This window comes from Myotis daubentonii, chromosome 1, assembly GCF_963259705.1.
Source record: "Myotis daubentonii chromosome 1, mMyoDau2.1, whole genome shotgun sequence".
NCBI lineage: Eukaryota > Metazoa > Chordata > Mammalia > Chiroptera > Vespertilionidae > Myotis > Myotis daubentonii.
Window position 1 is genome coordinate 99,245,661 of NC_081840.1, and position 16,836 is coordinate 99,262,496.

At 45.6% G+C, this 16,836-nt stretch overlaps 1 protein-coding gene across 25 annotated transcripts in view; it reads left to right on the plus strand.

Moving 5' to 3' along the window:
• The window catches only part of SVIL (supervillin), a 265,091-nt gene that overhangs the window by 228,343 nt on the left and 19,912 nt on the right, over positions 1-16,836 (plus strand). For all 25 annotated transcript variants that reach the window (XM_059711992.1, XM_059712022.1, XM_059712094.1 and 22 more), the window contains 8 exons: positions 3,350-3,522; positions 5,866-6,021; positions 7,174-7,310; positions 7,918-8,065; positions 8,194-8,339; positions 10,409-10,584; positions 13,241-13,385; positions 13,766-14,042. In XM_059711992.1, coding sequence (XP_059567975.1) covers positions 3,350-3,522; positions 5,866-6,021; positions 7,174-7,310; positions 7,918-8,065; positions 8,194-8,339; positions 10,409-10,584; positions 13,241-13,385; positions 13,766-14,042 — 1,358 coding nt within the window. The remainder of the gene's footprint in view (positions 1-3,349; positions 3,523-5,865; positions 6,022-7,173; positions 7,311-7,917; positions 8,066-8,193; positions 8,340-10,408; positions 10,585-13,240; positions 13,386-13,765; positions 14,043-16,836) is intronic.

A 16,836-nucleotide genomic window follows, 5' to 3' on the forward strand; every position in this document is an offset into this window, starting at 1 on the left:
TATTTATCTCCTATAATTGAAACTTTGTAGCCTTGAGCAGAGTCCAGGTCCGGCTGGAAGCCTGGGTTGCCCTTGGCAACCCAGGCTCCCAGCCCCTCCTTGAGCGAAGGCCACAGCTAGCTGGAAGCAGGTATCTGGGATTTATTTATCTTCTATAATTGAAACTTTGTAGCCTTGAGCTGAGCCGAGTGCTGGCCAGGGCAGGTGGGAAACTTGGCATCCTCCATTGCCGGGGGCAACCCAAGCCTCCTGCTTGCTCTAGCTCCGTGGCCGCCGCCATGTTAGTTGGGTTAATTTGCATACTCGCTCCTGATTGGCTTGTGGGTGTGGCTTCAGCATAGCGGAGGGATGGTTAATTTGCATGTTTCTCTTTTATTATATAGGATACCATTCTTACTCATTACTTTAAAAAATATTTGGATCTCATGGGCTCAAATTAATACAACTAGAAAATAAACAAAGCATGTTACTTACTAGTAATCTACAATCCTATCTATTCAAAGAGTAATATGCAAATTGACCATCACTCCAACACACAAGATGGTCGCCCCCATGTGGACACAAAATGGCCGGCACAAGATGGCCAGCAGGGGAGGACAGTTGTGGACAATCAGGCCAGCAGGGGAGGGCAGTTGGGGGGGACCAGGCCTGCAGGGGAGGGCAGTTTGGGGGGACAGGCCTGCAGGGGCAGACAGTTGGAGGGGACCAGGCCTGCAGGGGAAGGCAGTTGGGGGCAACCAGGTCTGCAGGGGAGGGCAGTTGGGGGCAACCAGGCCTGCAGGGGTGGGAAGTTGGGGGCAACGAGGCCTGCAGGGGAGGGCAGTTGTGGGGGACCAAGCCTGCAAGGGAAGGCAGTTGGGGGGGACCTGGCCTGCAGGAGAGGGCAGTTAGGGGGGACCAGGCCTGCAGGGGAGGGCAGTTGGGGGCAATTGGGCTGGCAGGGGAGCAGTTAGGCATCTATCAGGCTGGCAGGAGAGTGGTTAGGTGTTGATCAGGCTGGCAGGCAGAATCAGTTAGGGGCAATCAGGCAGACAGGCAGGCGAGCGGTTGGGAGCCAGCAGTCCTGGATTGTGAGAGGGATGTCCAACTGCCCGTTTAGACCCAATCCTAAATGGGCAGTTGGACAACCCTCGAGGGGTCCCAGATTGGAGAGAGTGCAGGCTGGGCTGAGGGACACAATACCCCCCACCCCCTCCCCCACCCCCCTGCACAAATTTCGTGCACCGGGCCTCTAGTCCTATTTAATAAAAGACTAATATGCAAATTGACCAAACAGTGGAATGACTGGTCGCTATGATGAGCACTGACCACCAGGGGGCAGGCACTCAATGCAGGAGCTGCCCTCTGGTGGTCAGTGCACTCCCACAGGGGGAGCACCGCTCAGCCAAAAGCCAGGTTCACAGCTGACGAGTGCACCGGCAGTGGCTGGAGCCTCTCTCGCCTCCACAGTAGCGCTAAAGACCCGTTAGACATCCCCCAAGGGGTCCCAGACTGTGAGAGAGCGCAGGCTGGGCTGAGGGACCCCACCCCCCGCCGCCGAGTGCACAAATGTCATGCACTGGGCCTCTAGTAATTTATAAAATCAGTAGATGTGAGAGTTTTCTCAGAATGTCCAAGGGCCTGTCTTCACACAGGAACATGACTAAGCCACCTAAGAAAAGCAATTATGGTTTATGATTCCTTCAGAATGTGGTTTCTCTCTTGCCTGCTTTCCTATGGGTTGCTTCACTCTCAGTTGGGCTGTGACCATGGGGGTGGAAGGCAACTCTTTCTTGGCCACTCCAGCACAGGCAGCTTCTCTTCCCAGTAGTTCCAGCAGAAGTTCCAGGCTTGATTTTCTTGGATGTGAGTCTATCCCTAAAGCAATCATTGTGGCCAAGGAGATGCAAGAGAGTGATTGGCCAGAGCTGGTCTCTGGATCCCATCCTGAGCCAGAGTTGGAGTCAGGGGATGGAAAAAGATATGAGTCCTCCAAAGGAGAGTCAGGGTGCTCTTACCAGAAGCAGGGAAAATACCCTGGACAGGGTAAACCCACAGCTATTGGCCACATTTATCTATTTCCTACAAATTTATCAGAGTTACAGTCTCTTCCTTAAGTCTGTGTAGTCATCATAAATTTTTCCTTAAGCTACTCCTGATATATTTGTTGCATGTTTCAATATGCTTCTTTTAGTTAATTTGCTACCTTAAGAAAATTAACATTTTGCCATTTCTCATATTTAAATAATATTTTGGGTATTTGCATGCATGGTTATTTAGCCATTTCTCAATCTTCTCCCAACCCAAATGTTTAAATTTTTTTAAATCATTATATATAATTCATTTTTAAAAAATATATCTTACTGATTTTTTACAGAGAGGAAGGGAGAGAGATAGAGAGCCAGAAACATCGATGAGAGAGAAACATCGACCAGCTGCCTCCTGCACAGCCCCCACTGGGGATGTGCCCGCAACCAAGGTACATGCCCTTGACCGAAATCGAACCTGGGACCCTTGAGTCCGCAGGCTGACGCTCTATCCACTGAGCCAAACCAGCTAGGGTTATAATTTAAATATATGTGCATGTTTACACACATACACACACACACACACACACACACACTAATATTATATATAAGAAGACTTGCAGACACTTATGCAGTTGGAAGTTGAGAGCAGCATCAGGAATCTGTTGGGAAGTCATGTGACTGGGTCCACCCACCTCCCTGTGTCTGATCTTCTGCCCCAGAGTTGTGTGAATGTGTAGCAGTCATAGCCGGTTGTGTGAGCCTATTTTATTTCAATCTATTTTTAAAAATAGTAGTTATTTTTTGGAGGGGGGGGGGGGCAATGGGTTGTGAGGAGACTCTGAGAGAGTTGGTGAGGGAATTGAAAAATTATTTTGTGAAAAGAAAGTTTAGTCTGGAGGAAAGAGAATAAAATGGAGAAGCAATGGCTGGATGTAAATTCTTGCCAGTAACAGAAGAGGTAGACATGTATACTATTACTAGGGGCAGAGATGGAACGGGTCTGTGGGTATATAGGGTCTGTGGGTATATAGCTATGTAGGAGTGGGATAAGCTGCCCCATTAGGGACTAATGCTTTTCAGGCAGAGCCCACAGGGTTGAGTGAGTGGGGGCTTTGGGAATTGTCTGAATTCTTAAACCATATGACTCTCTCCTTGAATCTCTCTTCCATCCCCAAGATTCTATGACTTTATGTCAGGAGAGTGGCAGGCAGGAGGAAGAGTTGTAAGATTTATAATGAAATCAGAGAATAAAACTGTGGAGCCCATTGCTTCAGGTCAGAGAACCTCAACAGGCCAGGAATTATTATAGACCAAGGCCAAATTTCTGCTTTGCTCCTCAGGTTGACGTCTTCTGTGGCCGAGCACAAGCGTGCAGTTAGACCCAAGCGCCGGGTTCAGGCTTCCAAAAACCCTCTGAAAATGCTGGCAGCAAGAGAAGATCTCCTTCAGGAATATACTGAGCAGAGACTAAATGTCGCCTTTATGGAGTCAAAACGGATGAAAGTAGAAAAGAGTGAGTATTTGGAACCACCAACCTGCTTCTGTGTTTGGGAACTGGTGATGTGGCGATATATTTTTAACAGTTGAGGTTGCACATTTTGTTTTATTTTTTTAATATATAGTTTTTTATTAATTCTCACCTGAGGATATTTTTTCCATTGATTTTTAGAGAGATTACAAGGGCGGGGGAGAAGGGGAGAGAGAGAGAAACATCAATGTGAAAAAGACACATTGATTGCTTGCCTCCTGCATGTGCTCTGGCCAGGACCTGGGATTCAACTTAAAACCCAGGTCCATGCCCTTGATCAGGAATTGAACCCAAGACCCTTAGGTGTGTGGGCTAATGCTCTAACCACTGAGCTTCTGTCCAAGGTGTGATGTGGTGATTTTTATCCTCCTTTTTTGCCTTGCAACAGCCAATAATGGTGCTCATAAGATACTCATTAAATAAAAATGAGTAAATTTGCGCATGCACGTGCACACCTGCAGAAACTCTGTGTAGAATGTAAAGGCTTTTCACAGAAATTCTTATAGCATTAAGCATCTGTTAATTGGAAAATTCAAATTACCCTGATTTGCTGCAATTTTTCCAAGAGATTGGAGGAAAAGGATGTTTTTGGGCTTTGTAATTCACCCATTGTCAGTTCTGTAGGGCCCAAACACAATAATTCTCCACTTAATCTTATTCAAGAGGAAATCATTTGATCTCTCAAGGAAAAATGTGCCAAATCACTGCTTTGCCTAATCCTAGATTTTTATATTATTAATTAATGCACAAACCAGTGCTATGCAAATTGTTTTTGATGGGATGTGGGCTGGGTGGATAGGGAGGAGTAGAGAGAGGCAGTGACAGGAGCATGAGGAGGTAGGCTCCAGGCTGTGTGCCTCACTGGTGACAGTGCTGCCCTGCTTTTACCTGCCCAGTAAGGTGGAGTTTCATAGTTTTGAAACAGAGGTTTCCTTGGTAGTGATAATGACATACATAATTGTGCTGTTTTGAATATTCTTCAATTTTGAATATAATTTTTATTTTCCTATAGCACTCATAAACCAATTTCCTAAAGTTTTTCTTAGAAATATAGTGTTGAGTGTTTCCTTCCCACGTCCCGCGTGGGTCAGGGTTCAGGAACTGGAAGCAGAGCCGCACACAAATGAATATGAAAAGACAAGAGATAATTTGGGAATATTGGGGGACCAGGTGGGCAAGTCCAACTCAAGGGGAAGGACTTCCTCCCATGCTCAGGCCTCACCAAGCTTTTATTGATTCTGGGATACACCCATAGCATAGCCCTTATGCAGGTGACCCCCTGCAACAGGCAGACTAGCCCATCAGCAAGGATTTACATAATAATAAATGGGGGAGTAGTTTCAGCTACCACTGTCTGGACAAACAGAGGTGGCGCCTACCTCCAATCTTTGCTAGGGCTTCAAAGGCACCCAGCCTTCGGGGGGGTTCTCTGTCTATGCTTATGAGATAGTGAAGGCAATAAAAAGTTTCCCACAATATAGTATGTAAATAAAGTGATTGAGTCTTGTCAACATAACTGATTTACTCAGAAAGTATATTTCAGAATCACTGTGCCACATGAATTCTCAAGGTGTGTTATATTTCTTCAGTATTAGAACCTAATCCTAGCAAAATAATTTTTCTGAATTCCTTTCCAGCATATACATTTTTTAAAAACAATGAGTTGGAGAAATGAAGGTTTATTGGAACAAGTCTTATATATCTTTCCTCTATTTCCACCTTTATGGGGTGCCAAGGATGTCTTTGTGGTGACTGGCACCTATACGTTTGTTGGTCCACATGAAAACTCAGCATCTTGTTATTACAATCTTAAGTTGAAAGCAAAGGACCTCAGGAGATCAGTAATTCATCACTTTGCCTCCAGAAAAAGATTGTAAATTAACCATCCCTTATACAATGCCTGCTTTTCTATTTTTGGTAGAAAATAAAGGCTTTGGGTGAAAGACATCTAACAGTCTTCCTTGAGAATGCATTTTCAACATCTCAACATTGTTAGGAATTTATAACAGCTTTGAGAGGAATTTCAACAAATGAGTCCACCTCCTCATTTTATGCTAAAGTAGCTGTGCCACATTGTCACTCAATGCTTATCTCTATGTGGTGAGATGTGACACTTGTCAACAGCAGTTTATACTTTCAGTACAGTGTGAATTTTTAATACAGGGGTTAAGCATTGCTCTGCATAGTTAATCAAACTTGGGTATGTTCTCCCCCTCAGGATTAACTTTAAAAGAAAGAGATAGCTGGTTATGAATAATTTCTGATTGTAAACATTTCCATTACACCTGAACATCTTGCTTTCTGTGTTTCTTTATTCACTCGGTCCAGTGTCCTCCAACTCCAACTTCTCAGAAGTCACCCTGGCAGGTTTAGCCAGTAAAGAAAACTTCAGCAGCGTCAGCCTGCGAAGCGTCAACCTAACAGAACAGAATTCTAACAACAGTGCGGTGCCCTACAAGAAGCTGATGCTGTTGCAGATCAAAGGTATGTGAGAGCAGCAGGAGCTACATCTGGGCTGGGGCTTCAGTCGGCAGCGCCAGGGGTCCTGACTGCCCTTGACTGCCTGTCACGGGGAGGGAGCTCACCTCACGCTTTTGAGGACCTGCTGTGCGCCAGGTGCTGAACTTCCTCCTCTCAAGTAAGCTTCATGAAATCCATGAGGTGGCGTACCACTGAGGCTTAGGGAGTTAGTAATGTGCCTGTGGTCAGCAGCTGTTAAGCAGCATTGAACCTAGGTCTCTCCCATTTAAGAAACAGCTTGGGCAGCTGCCCCCTTTGCCCCATGGCCCCTGCCACACACTGTCAGGCAGTTACCAGACCCCCTAAGTTGTAGAGTGTTCTCTCCACACAGTTGCCTCCCTGAGGCAAACAAGAGTCAATGCAGGGCGGAGGGAGAGAGGTGCATCCTTGGAGAAGGGATACAGAGGAAGCAGAGCAAGTGAGGTAGACCCAGATTCCACTTCATCACCCTTTCTATCCATAGCAAGGGAGACCTAACTCTGGGCTGTGAGGGCAGATTTGGCTGTGTCCCAGTGTCAACTGCTCAAGATTAATCACCAGGAGAGGATAGCTGAAATCTCCTCTGTCTGGGAGGGTCTCTTGTACGTTGTGCATGTCCACTGTCCTTCCCAGTGACAGGCTCCAATAACCAGCCTCTATTCCTGGTTCTAACCCGGAGATGACACTATCAGGGTGATTGTAGAAAGATCCACAAGGCAGCGCTTGCCTCTAGGCTGATGCCCCTAAGAATTCCCAGCCAAAAACTCTGGAGGAAGCAGAAGCTGTGAAAGGCACACTTTCACCTGCGGAGACTAGGAGATGCGTGAACAAGGGAAAGGAGCATGGTGCTGTCTTTCCTGGAGGAAGGAACCCCAACTAACCCATATATGTGCTGTAACAGGGCGCTGACAGTGGTCCAGAGGACATGGTGGCATTTGGGAAGTCACTCAAAGGAATGTAATCAATGATGCTGTCATTCCGAATCCCCCTCTGCCATTCCCAGTCATGGGAACTAGTATAAATAGGCCAGACTCTTTAGAATTGAAAGCGATGCTCAGATGGGGCACTTTCTGGTCCTTCCTGTGGCTGGGAGAGTTCTCCTTTCTGGGAGATGGTGTTTCTTTGCCTTGTGTTCAGGAAGAAGACATGTGCAGACGAGACTGGTGGAACCTCGAGCTTCGTCACTCAACAGCGGGGACTGCTTCCTCCTGCTCTCTCCCCACTGCTGCTTCCTGTGGGTAGGAGAGTTTGCAAATGTCATAGAAAAGGCGAAGGTTGGTATCTGGAAAATAAAATAGTTTAGTTGAGCATCTCCTTTATACACTGACAGAATCTTCTACCAGTTGCCGGATGATTGCACAACTTCTCAAGTGCCCAGTTTCATTTGAGTGAGAAGAGATAGATATTGTTCTGAATGTCTCTCAAACAAGCTTTCATTAGGTGTTCACGTGTGGGAGTTTAGGGGGATTGTTACCCATCCCTCCAGGTTTGAAGTCCTGGTTTTGTTCTCATTCTTGTGTAAAAAAAGAACTGGCACATCACTTCAAAGTTGCTTATCCTAGGTCCCTGTGAAATCCCACTCCAGACCCAGTGAATGAGGATCTCATGGGGGAAAGTCCAGAGAGCAGGTAGTTTTTACCAATTTATGTGATCTATTGAATTTGAATATTAAGAACTGTAGCTCTAAAGAATTGATACCTCTGGTTGTTTAGTTACATTTTCTTGATTTTGTTGAAAATATTCAACCACCAGTTCCTTGGGCTCCTGGACACCAGGTTTTCCTTCAGACACACACCATTTCTGGTCTTGGATTTCAGAGTGTGCCTCTCCAGCTAGCCACAGGCTGTCTACCCAGATAATGGTGTTCCTCCCTTTTTTCAGGCCTCAGAACTTGCAACTTTAATTCAGACAAAGAGGGAACTTGGTTGTAGAGCTACTTATATCCAAACTATTGAAGAAGGAATTAATACACACACTCATGCAGCCAAAGATTTCTGGAAGCTTCTGGGTGGCCAAACCAGTTACCAATGTAAGAGTTTACTGTATTTCAGAGAATGACAAAACTTAAATATCCTTTCTTCTGCCCTACTTCATCCTTCTAAACCAGCCCCATTTCAGCATTTAATGTAATACCCTCTCATTGTTCGTATCCCAAAGCTGCTGGAGACCCAAAGGAAGATGAACTGTATGAAACAGCCATAATAGAAACAAACTGCACTTACCGTCTAGTGGATGACAAGCTTGTTCCTGATGACGACTTCTGGGGGAAAATCCCAAAGTGCTCCCTTCTGCAATCAAAAGAGGTATAGGGAGTGGGCAGAGCAGTCTGCACAGGGCTGCCCAATAAAATAGATAGCAAGTGCCCCATAAATGTTAGCTATCGTCAGTACCTTTGTGGATTGGTTACATCTTTTGAAAGGATATTCATTTGTAATTTCCAACCATTACTTCCATCTTGATTACTAATACAGAATTTAGAATATTGTTCAGAGGAGGTTCAATAAATTATTGAAGCTTTTTCTATTTTAAGCCATATGTATGTGTGTGTGTGTCTGTGTGTGTGTGTGTGTGTGTGTGTGTATACTAAAAGCCCATTGCAGAAATATTCCTGCAAGAATAGGGCATCCTCAGGCCAATCTCACCACCAAGCCCCGGCGCGCGCAGGGCCACACACAGGGATCCTGGCTGAGGGCAGGGCTTAGGTGGCTTGTTTGTGCCGCCAAGCTCCACCGCGCCGTGCAGGGCCGCACACGGGGGTCCCGGCTGAGGGCAGGGATTAGGTGGCTTCTTTGCACTGCCAAGCTCCACCGCGCTGTGCAGGGCCGCACACGGGGGTCCCGGCTGGGGGCGGGCTTAGGTGGCCCATTCGCGCCACCAAGCCCCACCGCCCAGGGCCGCACACAGGGGGTTCCCGGCTCAGCGGGGGGCTTAGGCGGCACACGGGGGCCAGGATGGCGGCTCGCACTGGCTCGCCCTGCCTGCAGTATGCAAATTAGCTGCCATCTTTGTTGGTGGTTAATTTGCATATCACGCTGATTAGCCAATGGGAGACGTAGCGAAGGTATGGTCAATTACCATGTTTGTCTATTATTAGATAGGATATATATATATATATATATATATATATATATATACACACACACACACACACACATATGCCCTATCTCTTGATTTTTGTATAAAAATTAAATAAAATATTTTTCAGTCCTTAAGTTTCAGGAATTATATATATATAAAAGGCTAAGTTGACTCGTGCATGTGTGATATATATAAAGCTCGCGCTGGTGCCATTGCACGCATGTGTTTCCATCTGTCATTGTCAATTGTGAATTTGGCTGACACTTCTATTATAGAGAAAGGGCGAATAGCAATAGTAAAATATTTCTTCTAATTAATTTCCTTTCAATGTGCATAAATCCATGCACCGGTACACACTAGTGTGTGTGTGTATGTGTGTGTGTGTGTGTGTGTGTGTGTGTGTGTGTGTATATATATATATATATATATATATATATATATATATATTCTTTCTATATGTCCTTTTTTTCTCTCACCCCCTAAATATTAAATACATACATTACCAGGTCCATTAAGTAAGTAATCTAAGTGTTGAGAGAAAAAGTGCTATTCAAAATTTTATTGAATAGAAGAGTATTATAAAGACTGTAATCTGAAGCTAGATTGATTGTATGGGCATTTAAATGGGGGGAAAACAGTCACAGAAATAATCAGGAATAACTTTAAAGAGAAAGTGAAATTGAGCCTTGTTTGAAATTAAGTAGAATTTGGATTATTGGAAATGAAGGGAGAAGTTATTCTAGGAAGAAAGAGTAGAACAAACCATAGGCTTGAAAATAAGAGATAGTACCTCATTCATGTATTCATTCAGCAAAGAGTAAACCCTGCTATAAATATAAGTATGGTATGGTCTCTGCCCTTGGGGGTCTTGGAACTATATAGAGGAGAGATGACACCTGTCATCTCTGTGCCTGGAATGTATGAAGTAACCTGTATATACTAGATGAATGAATAGAAGAAGAAAGGGAGGGAAGAAGGGAGGGAGGAAAGGGAGAAAAGGGAAGGATGATAGGAAGACGGCCTTAACTCTGATAAATCAGAAGTTTTAGGTGGTTTGAGAGTTCAGAGGAGGGAACATTAACTTGGACATTTAAGACAATAAAACAGAATCCTACCCATCAGGTAGAGGCTGGCTGGAAATGCCAGCTGGTAGATCTTGTTATCTTTTTGTGTTTGTATTGATTGCTCCACCTGGGTTTGTATCATCACCCATTTGATTCACTGTCAGTAGGGAGCCTGATTCAACTGGAGCTTATCCTTGAAGCTAATAAATTCTTCTGTGCCATTCTCCTAGGTGCTGGTGTTTGATTTTGGTAGTGAAGTTTACGTGTGGCATGGAAAAGAAGTTACATTGGCACAACGGAAAATAGCATTTCAACTCGCAAAGCACTTATGGAATGGAACCTTTGACTATGAGAACTGTGACATTAACCCACTGGATCCTGGAGAATGCAATACACTTATTCCCAGGTACTCCTGTGATCTCTCACGTAGAGCGAGCAGATTCCCTCAGGGGCCTCAGTTCTCACCCCAGTTGGCTACTGTTGCTCTTCATAGGTTTTTGTTTTCATAAATGACTGCCGTGCAGTACCATGAATATTTACAAAGGAACATTCCTTTAGCTTTTGCCTAAGTAATACAGAAATACAGATGTCTTCTGGAAGATGTTTGTTATATTTCATGTCTTGAAGTGAACAAATTATTTTCACCTGCAGCATTCCAGGTGCTATTGACAGATGAATAGCAATTGTTTAAACAAATTACATGTTGATCTGAAAACTTCCCAGGGTCTGGAATTCAGCCATTGATCTGAAGGTGCAAAAGCAATACATTTCCTTCTAACTTCACACTGTCCCAGCATGGCTCTTGAATTCCAGGGTTTATCATTTATTTGGCAGTAGGTGACATTTATGCGTTCTCTCAGAAGGAGGGGGATGATATGGAATTAAAACAATGATTGTAATATTATTATTTTCTACAGCATACTGGACTTTTTAAAGTAATTTGGCAAATCCTAAGACTATGCACAAACTCAAAGAAATGTGATCATAAGAAAAATAATTCTTTATGCAAAGGGCTTGTTTTTTTCTTAACAACTAGAAAAAAAAGAAGTGTGTGTCATAGAAATAGGTGTGCATAGGTATCCCACAACTGCATTTTAATGGTTTCCATTGAACTAGTATACAAATTTCAACTTTCCTACCTAGTTTTCTGTTTTAAAATCAAGTTATTGATTTTATTATTATCAAATAGAAACTATTAAAACTACTGTTGATATAAGGTGAAAAGTTTTCAAATCCTTTCTAATCACATTTAACCTAAAATTAGTACTATAATAACTAGCGTTTTACAGACAGAAGCGAATGCTAAAAAGAATCTTTTACTTAGTATAATAAATGAAAAATACAATGCGGAGGCATAAAATCCGTATGATGGACCATTCCTATTTAGCAGTGACATGCCTACAGATCTGGAAGCAGCTGAGGGAGCACTCAGCCCCCTGGTTTTCAACATCTGCCAGATCAGAACCAGCTGAGGAGTTTTTCTAAAAAATGCATGTGCCAGCCCCAGCCCCAGAGATGTGTTTTCAATTTGTGTGCGGTATCAGTATGTCTTAAAAGCTTTCTAGACATTTTAAGGTGCAGCCAAGATTAAGCATCTAGCCTTTCTTAAGAAACAAGGAGGCTGAAACCACTGAGGTATCATGACTTAGCACAATTGGATAGTGTGTTTCGTAGAGATGGGGACAAGCACACCTGCTCCCACTCCTGTTCCCACTGTCACACTGAGGCCTGTTCCCTCTCGTATGTGTGCACCTCATAACTTAAAAGATTCGTCTCGTATGTGTGCACCTCATAACTTAAAAGATTCGTTTCTAACGCTGACATCGAGTGCATTTCCTATAGGCATCTTAGCAAGTGTGCAGAGTCAAATTTATATAAAAGACAGTCATTCAGACATTTCTGGTGAAGACCACAGCCTTTCCAAAGAGTCCTGCATTTTCCATCATTGCTGATATTTGGTTTCTTAAGTCCCCTGGGAGAATGAAGCAGCAGTATCTGCACCCTGCTTTGGTCTCCTTTGAGACAGGCAGCCTCTGTGATGTGCCTTTGGGCCAGAAGCTATAGTCTGGTCTAAAACAGGAGCCACAGCAGGGCCCAGTGAGCACTGCCTGAGGCATCATATGCATCCTGGTCATAATTCGCAACCAATGGTTGACTTGGAAGGATGAGAAATGCCTGCACCTTCTTCTCAGGGCTGGACCCTCCATAGCATGTATTTTCTCAGATGTACAGGCATACCTCATTTCATTGCGCTTCACAGATGTTGCGTGTTACACATTGAAGGCAAGACCCTCCACCAGCAAAAAGATTATGACTTGCTTTATTCAATCCACAGTATCTCTGAGGTATGCCAGTACCTTTCTCTCGTCACCTTTTGTTTAGAGCACAGCTTCACATTCTGAGATACTGAGACAGAACCAGACCTCCAGGTTGGGCTGTGTCACTTCCTTCCCTGTGTCCTTGTGCTCTCCCTGCCTACTCTCACATTCCAGGGGCCTAGAAATATATATGCAAACCTTAATTCATGGTATATGAAATTATGTTCAGTTTAGTAACAGAGGAGAGTTAGACTGGAGTGTTTGTTGTAACATGACTTAAAATAATAGCGTTCAGGTGAACGCCCATCCATTCCACTTTACAGAAACTTGGTGAGCAGCTGAGGTGCCTGTGGGCGGCATGAAGGAGGCCAGGAAGATGTGCATGTAATTCCTGCCTCACCTGCTCCCAGCCTAGTGCACAACCCCCTGCCTATCCCAAACACAAGAACTTGCTAGGATGCAAGAAAAGTCCAGTCCTGACATGGTCCTTATTGCATTTCAGCTCCTATTTCTGTGGACATAAAGGTTCGCAAGGCTTCGGGCTAAAATAATAAAATGTCACTTATTTGGTAAAATAAGAAAGAACAAACCATTCTATATACTACTTATATATTTTGGGTGTTATTGTTTTGTTTTGTTTTTTTCCAATAACCACATGTGTTTGTTTTAGATTCCTTTCCTTTGTTTTATCATGGCTTAACCATGGCTCTTTTCCTGTCTGCACCCCCACCTACCTACCTGCAGAAAAGGACAGGGACGGCCTGATTGGGCAATATTTGGGAGACTTACAGAACACAATGAGACTATTTTGTTCAAAGAAAAGTTTCTCGATTGGACTGAACTGAAGAGACCTAATGAGAAGAACGCCAGTGAATTTGCCCAGCAGAAGGTATTCCGAGTGGCCAGGTCTCAAACCTCAGGGCTTGGGTTAGGTCCCAACAAAAGAGGCCTGAAAGCTAAAAGACTTCCCAGGATTTACTAGCAGAACAGCAAACCAGTTTCCTACTATATTCCAAGTCAAAGAGTGAAAATAGCCATGTTTGCACCTTTGGGTTTATGGATGTCCCGCTCACTATGGTGGGGTAGATATTCAGGCCTCCCCAAGTCTTTCCCATAAATTCAGCCTTTCCCTATTGCAGTTCAATGCCCTGGGACACAGTGTGAAAGCTGTGCTCGTACACTATCTGGTTGACAGTGAAGCAGCATGGAGTGTGAGACAAAATGGCTGGAAAAATAGGTAACTGATCAAACATTTTATGTTCCCTGTAGGAAGATCCTAGGGCTGAAGTCAAGCCATACGATGTGGCCCGGATGGTGCCAGTGCCCCAGACGACAGCTGGCACTGTGCTGGACGGGGTGAATGTGGGCCGTGGCTATGGCCTAGTGGAAGGGGATGACCGCAGGCACTTTGAGATTGCCAGTGTCTCGGTGGATGTCTGGCATATCCTCGAATTCGACTATAGCAGGCTCCCCAAACAGAGCATTGGGCAGTTCCACGAAGGGGACGCGTATGTGGTCAAGTGGAAGTACATGGTGAGCACTGCAGGTTAGTGACTTACGTTTTCTTCAAGCTGAGACGGGCCCAGCCCCCACACCGAGGCTGGGAGCCGCAGGGCTGCTGGAGCCCGACACCTGTGCGCCATGTCTCATGCTGGCTGCGTGGGTGCGGCGCGCCAGCATACTCATTCGCTTTGAGAACCACTTAGTAAACCTGTAGATGAATTCCTAACAGCCCAGTACTGCTAACATCTGGGACTTTTCCTTACAGAGGAGAAACTTGCATGTTGGGATTTTTCCAGGAACTTCATTCCCTCCCCTGCCCTGTCCCCAGAGGTTTTCTAGCCAAGTGATCATTTGCCTCCAGATGACATTTGACATGTGGATTGGATGCTGCTTAAAGTAGTTCAGTAAAGCATATGTAGATGATTTAGAACTGAAACCAAATGGTGTAACATTCTCGCAAATACATGCACAAAAATAAAGTATTAAAAATGAAAGAAGCTATTTCTGAGGAAGGACAGTGAGTGAACTCTGGAGAAAGAATCCCTTTTCTTTGCCAAAAAGTATCCTTATCCATGTTATGCTCAGTGTCCGTCCTCCCTACCCATTCATCAGGGAGTTTATGTCACACCTCTGATTTCGAGATTCACCTCCTTACAGAGGGTCCCCTTTGTCTCCACATGGTTTGCTGATTAAACACCTGTAGACTTAGAACCATTTGATTTCTTAATTTATCAAAAATAAAGCTTTAAATCAACTGCACAGCATTTACTGTGTATTAGAGACTTTACAGGGAACAAGTCAATAATTCAGACCCTGCCTTTAAGAGGTATCTATACTAATAAAGGGGTAATATGCTAATTAGACCAGATAGACCATACATCTTCCAGACGTCATTCCTGACAAAGCTGGGGCCTGGGCAGCGCCACCTGGGTCCTAGGTGCCTGCGGCCCACCCAGGCAGTGCTGCCCGGGGTTCTGGGTGCCTGCCCAGGTTCTGGGTGCCTGCAGCCAGCCCAGGCAAAGCCGGCCCAGGTCCCGGGTGCCTGTAGGCTGGCCTGAGTGAAGCTGGCCTGAGTCCAGGTGCCCGCAGCTGGCCAGAGGGAGGGAAGCCCGGGTCCCGGGTGCCTGTGGCCAGCCAGAGGAGGGAAGCTTGGTTCCCGGGTGTGGGGGCCAAAACAGAGGTGGTTAGGGGTGATCAGGCAGGCAGGTGAGCAGTTGGGGGTGATCAGGCAGGCAGGCAGAATGGTTAGGGGCGATCAGGCAGGCAGGCAGGCAAGCGGTTAGAAACCAGCAGTCCTGGATTGTAAGAGGGATGTCCGACTGCCAGTTTAGGCCAGGATCGGGCCTAAACTGGCAGTCAGACATCCCCCAAGGGGTCCCGGATTGCAAGAGGGTGAAGGCCGGGCTGAGGGACACCTCCCTTCCCACCCCCCATGCACAAATTGTATATACCTGGCCTCTAGTCTCTCTATATATATACACACACACATATATATATGCCTAAGTGACTGTTACGACCAAACAGCTGCCCCTGGTGGTCAGTGTGCTCCCACAGCCAACCTCCCATAGTCCCGCCGGCCGGCCCAGATCAGCCCCATCGGGACTGGGTAAGATGACCCCAATCAGCCCCAATCGCCAGCCAAGCCAAGGGACCCCCCTGTTGTAAATGTTTGTTCCCCCCCACGTCCCGCATGGTTCAGGGTTCAGGATCTGGAAGAGGAGCTGCACACAAATGAAAGAGAAGAGACAAGAGATAATTTGGAAATATTGGGGGGCCAGGCGGGCAAGTCCAACTCAAGGGGAAGGACTTCCACTGTTGCTCAGGCCTTGCCAACCTTTTATTGGTTTGGGATACACCCATAGCGTAGCCCTTAGGCAGGCAATTTCCAGTAACAGGCAGACTAGCCCATCAGCAAGAATTTACATAATAATAAATGGGGAAGTTGCTTCAGCTACCATTGTCTGGACTAACAGTGGGTGCACAGCCCGCTAGGGCTTCAAGGGTCACCAGCCTTCCGGGATCCTTGTCCACACCCCTCTGATAGAGAAGACAATGGATGACTTCCCACACCCCACCCATGCACGAATTCGTGCACAGGACCTCGAGTATATTATAAGTGACAATGGGGCACAGACAGGGAGAGGCAACGAGTTCATGCTAAGGTGGAGAGCTCGGTCCGCTGAGATGGCAACTGCCCACAGTGGGAAGGTGGGGCAGGAGGCTGTGCAGGGTTGTGCCCAGCACTGGGCTGCAGGTCCTGGGGCCACACAGCACACAGGTACACACTGGGGCTTTACCTTAGGCTCCAGCTGAGCACAGCGAGTTCATGAGATGTGTTCTGTCCTTGTGCTCATTTTTCAGATAAGGAGCAGGACACCAAAATTAAGTAACTCACCTGGAGTCACACAGCTAGGGGAGAGAGGAGCTGGGCACTGAAACCATGTTCTCTTTCATAAGGAGGCCCTGTCACTTAGAGGGAAGGTCACAGGCCCTGGAGCTATATGCCTTGGGTCTGAATCTTCTCTCAGGCCCTCCATACCAGCTCTGCAAGTTGGGTAAAGTTGCTTTACCTCTCTGAGCCTCGGTTTTCTCACCGGAAAATAGAGATTGTAACACCCAACTCATAGAATATTATAGTCTGGTATGTATAATGTTTAGCATGTGCCTTGCAGGAAATAATCATCTTTGACATTCTCAGCAGCAACGGCATAATTACTACCTTTGACATGAAGATGAGATAATGTTGATTTACCCAAAACAACAGCAACTCCCATGAGTCACTATGCAGAATTGGCAAACTGAAGTGATAACCTGTGCTGCTGGTCAGCCATCCTATA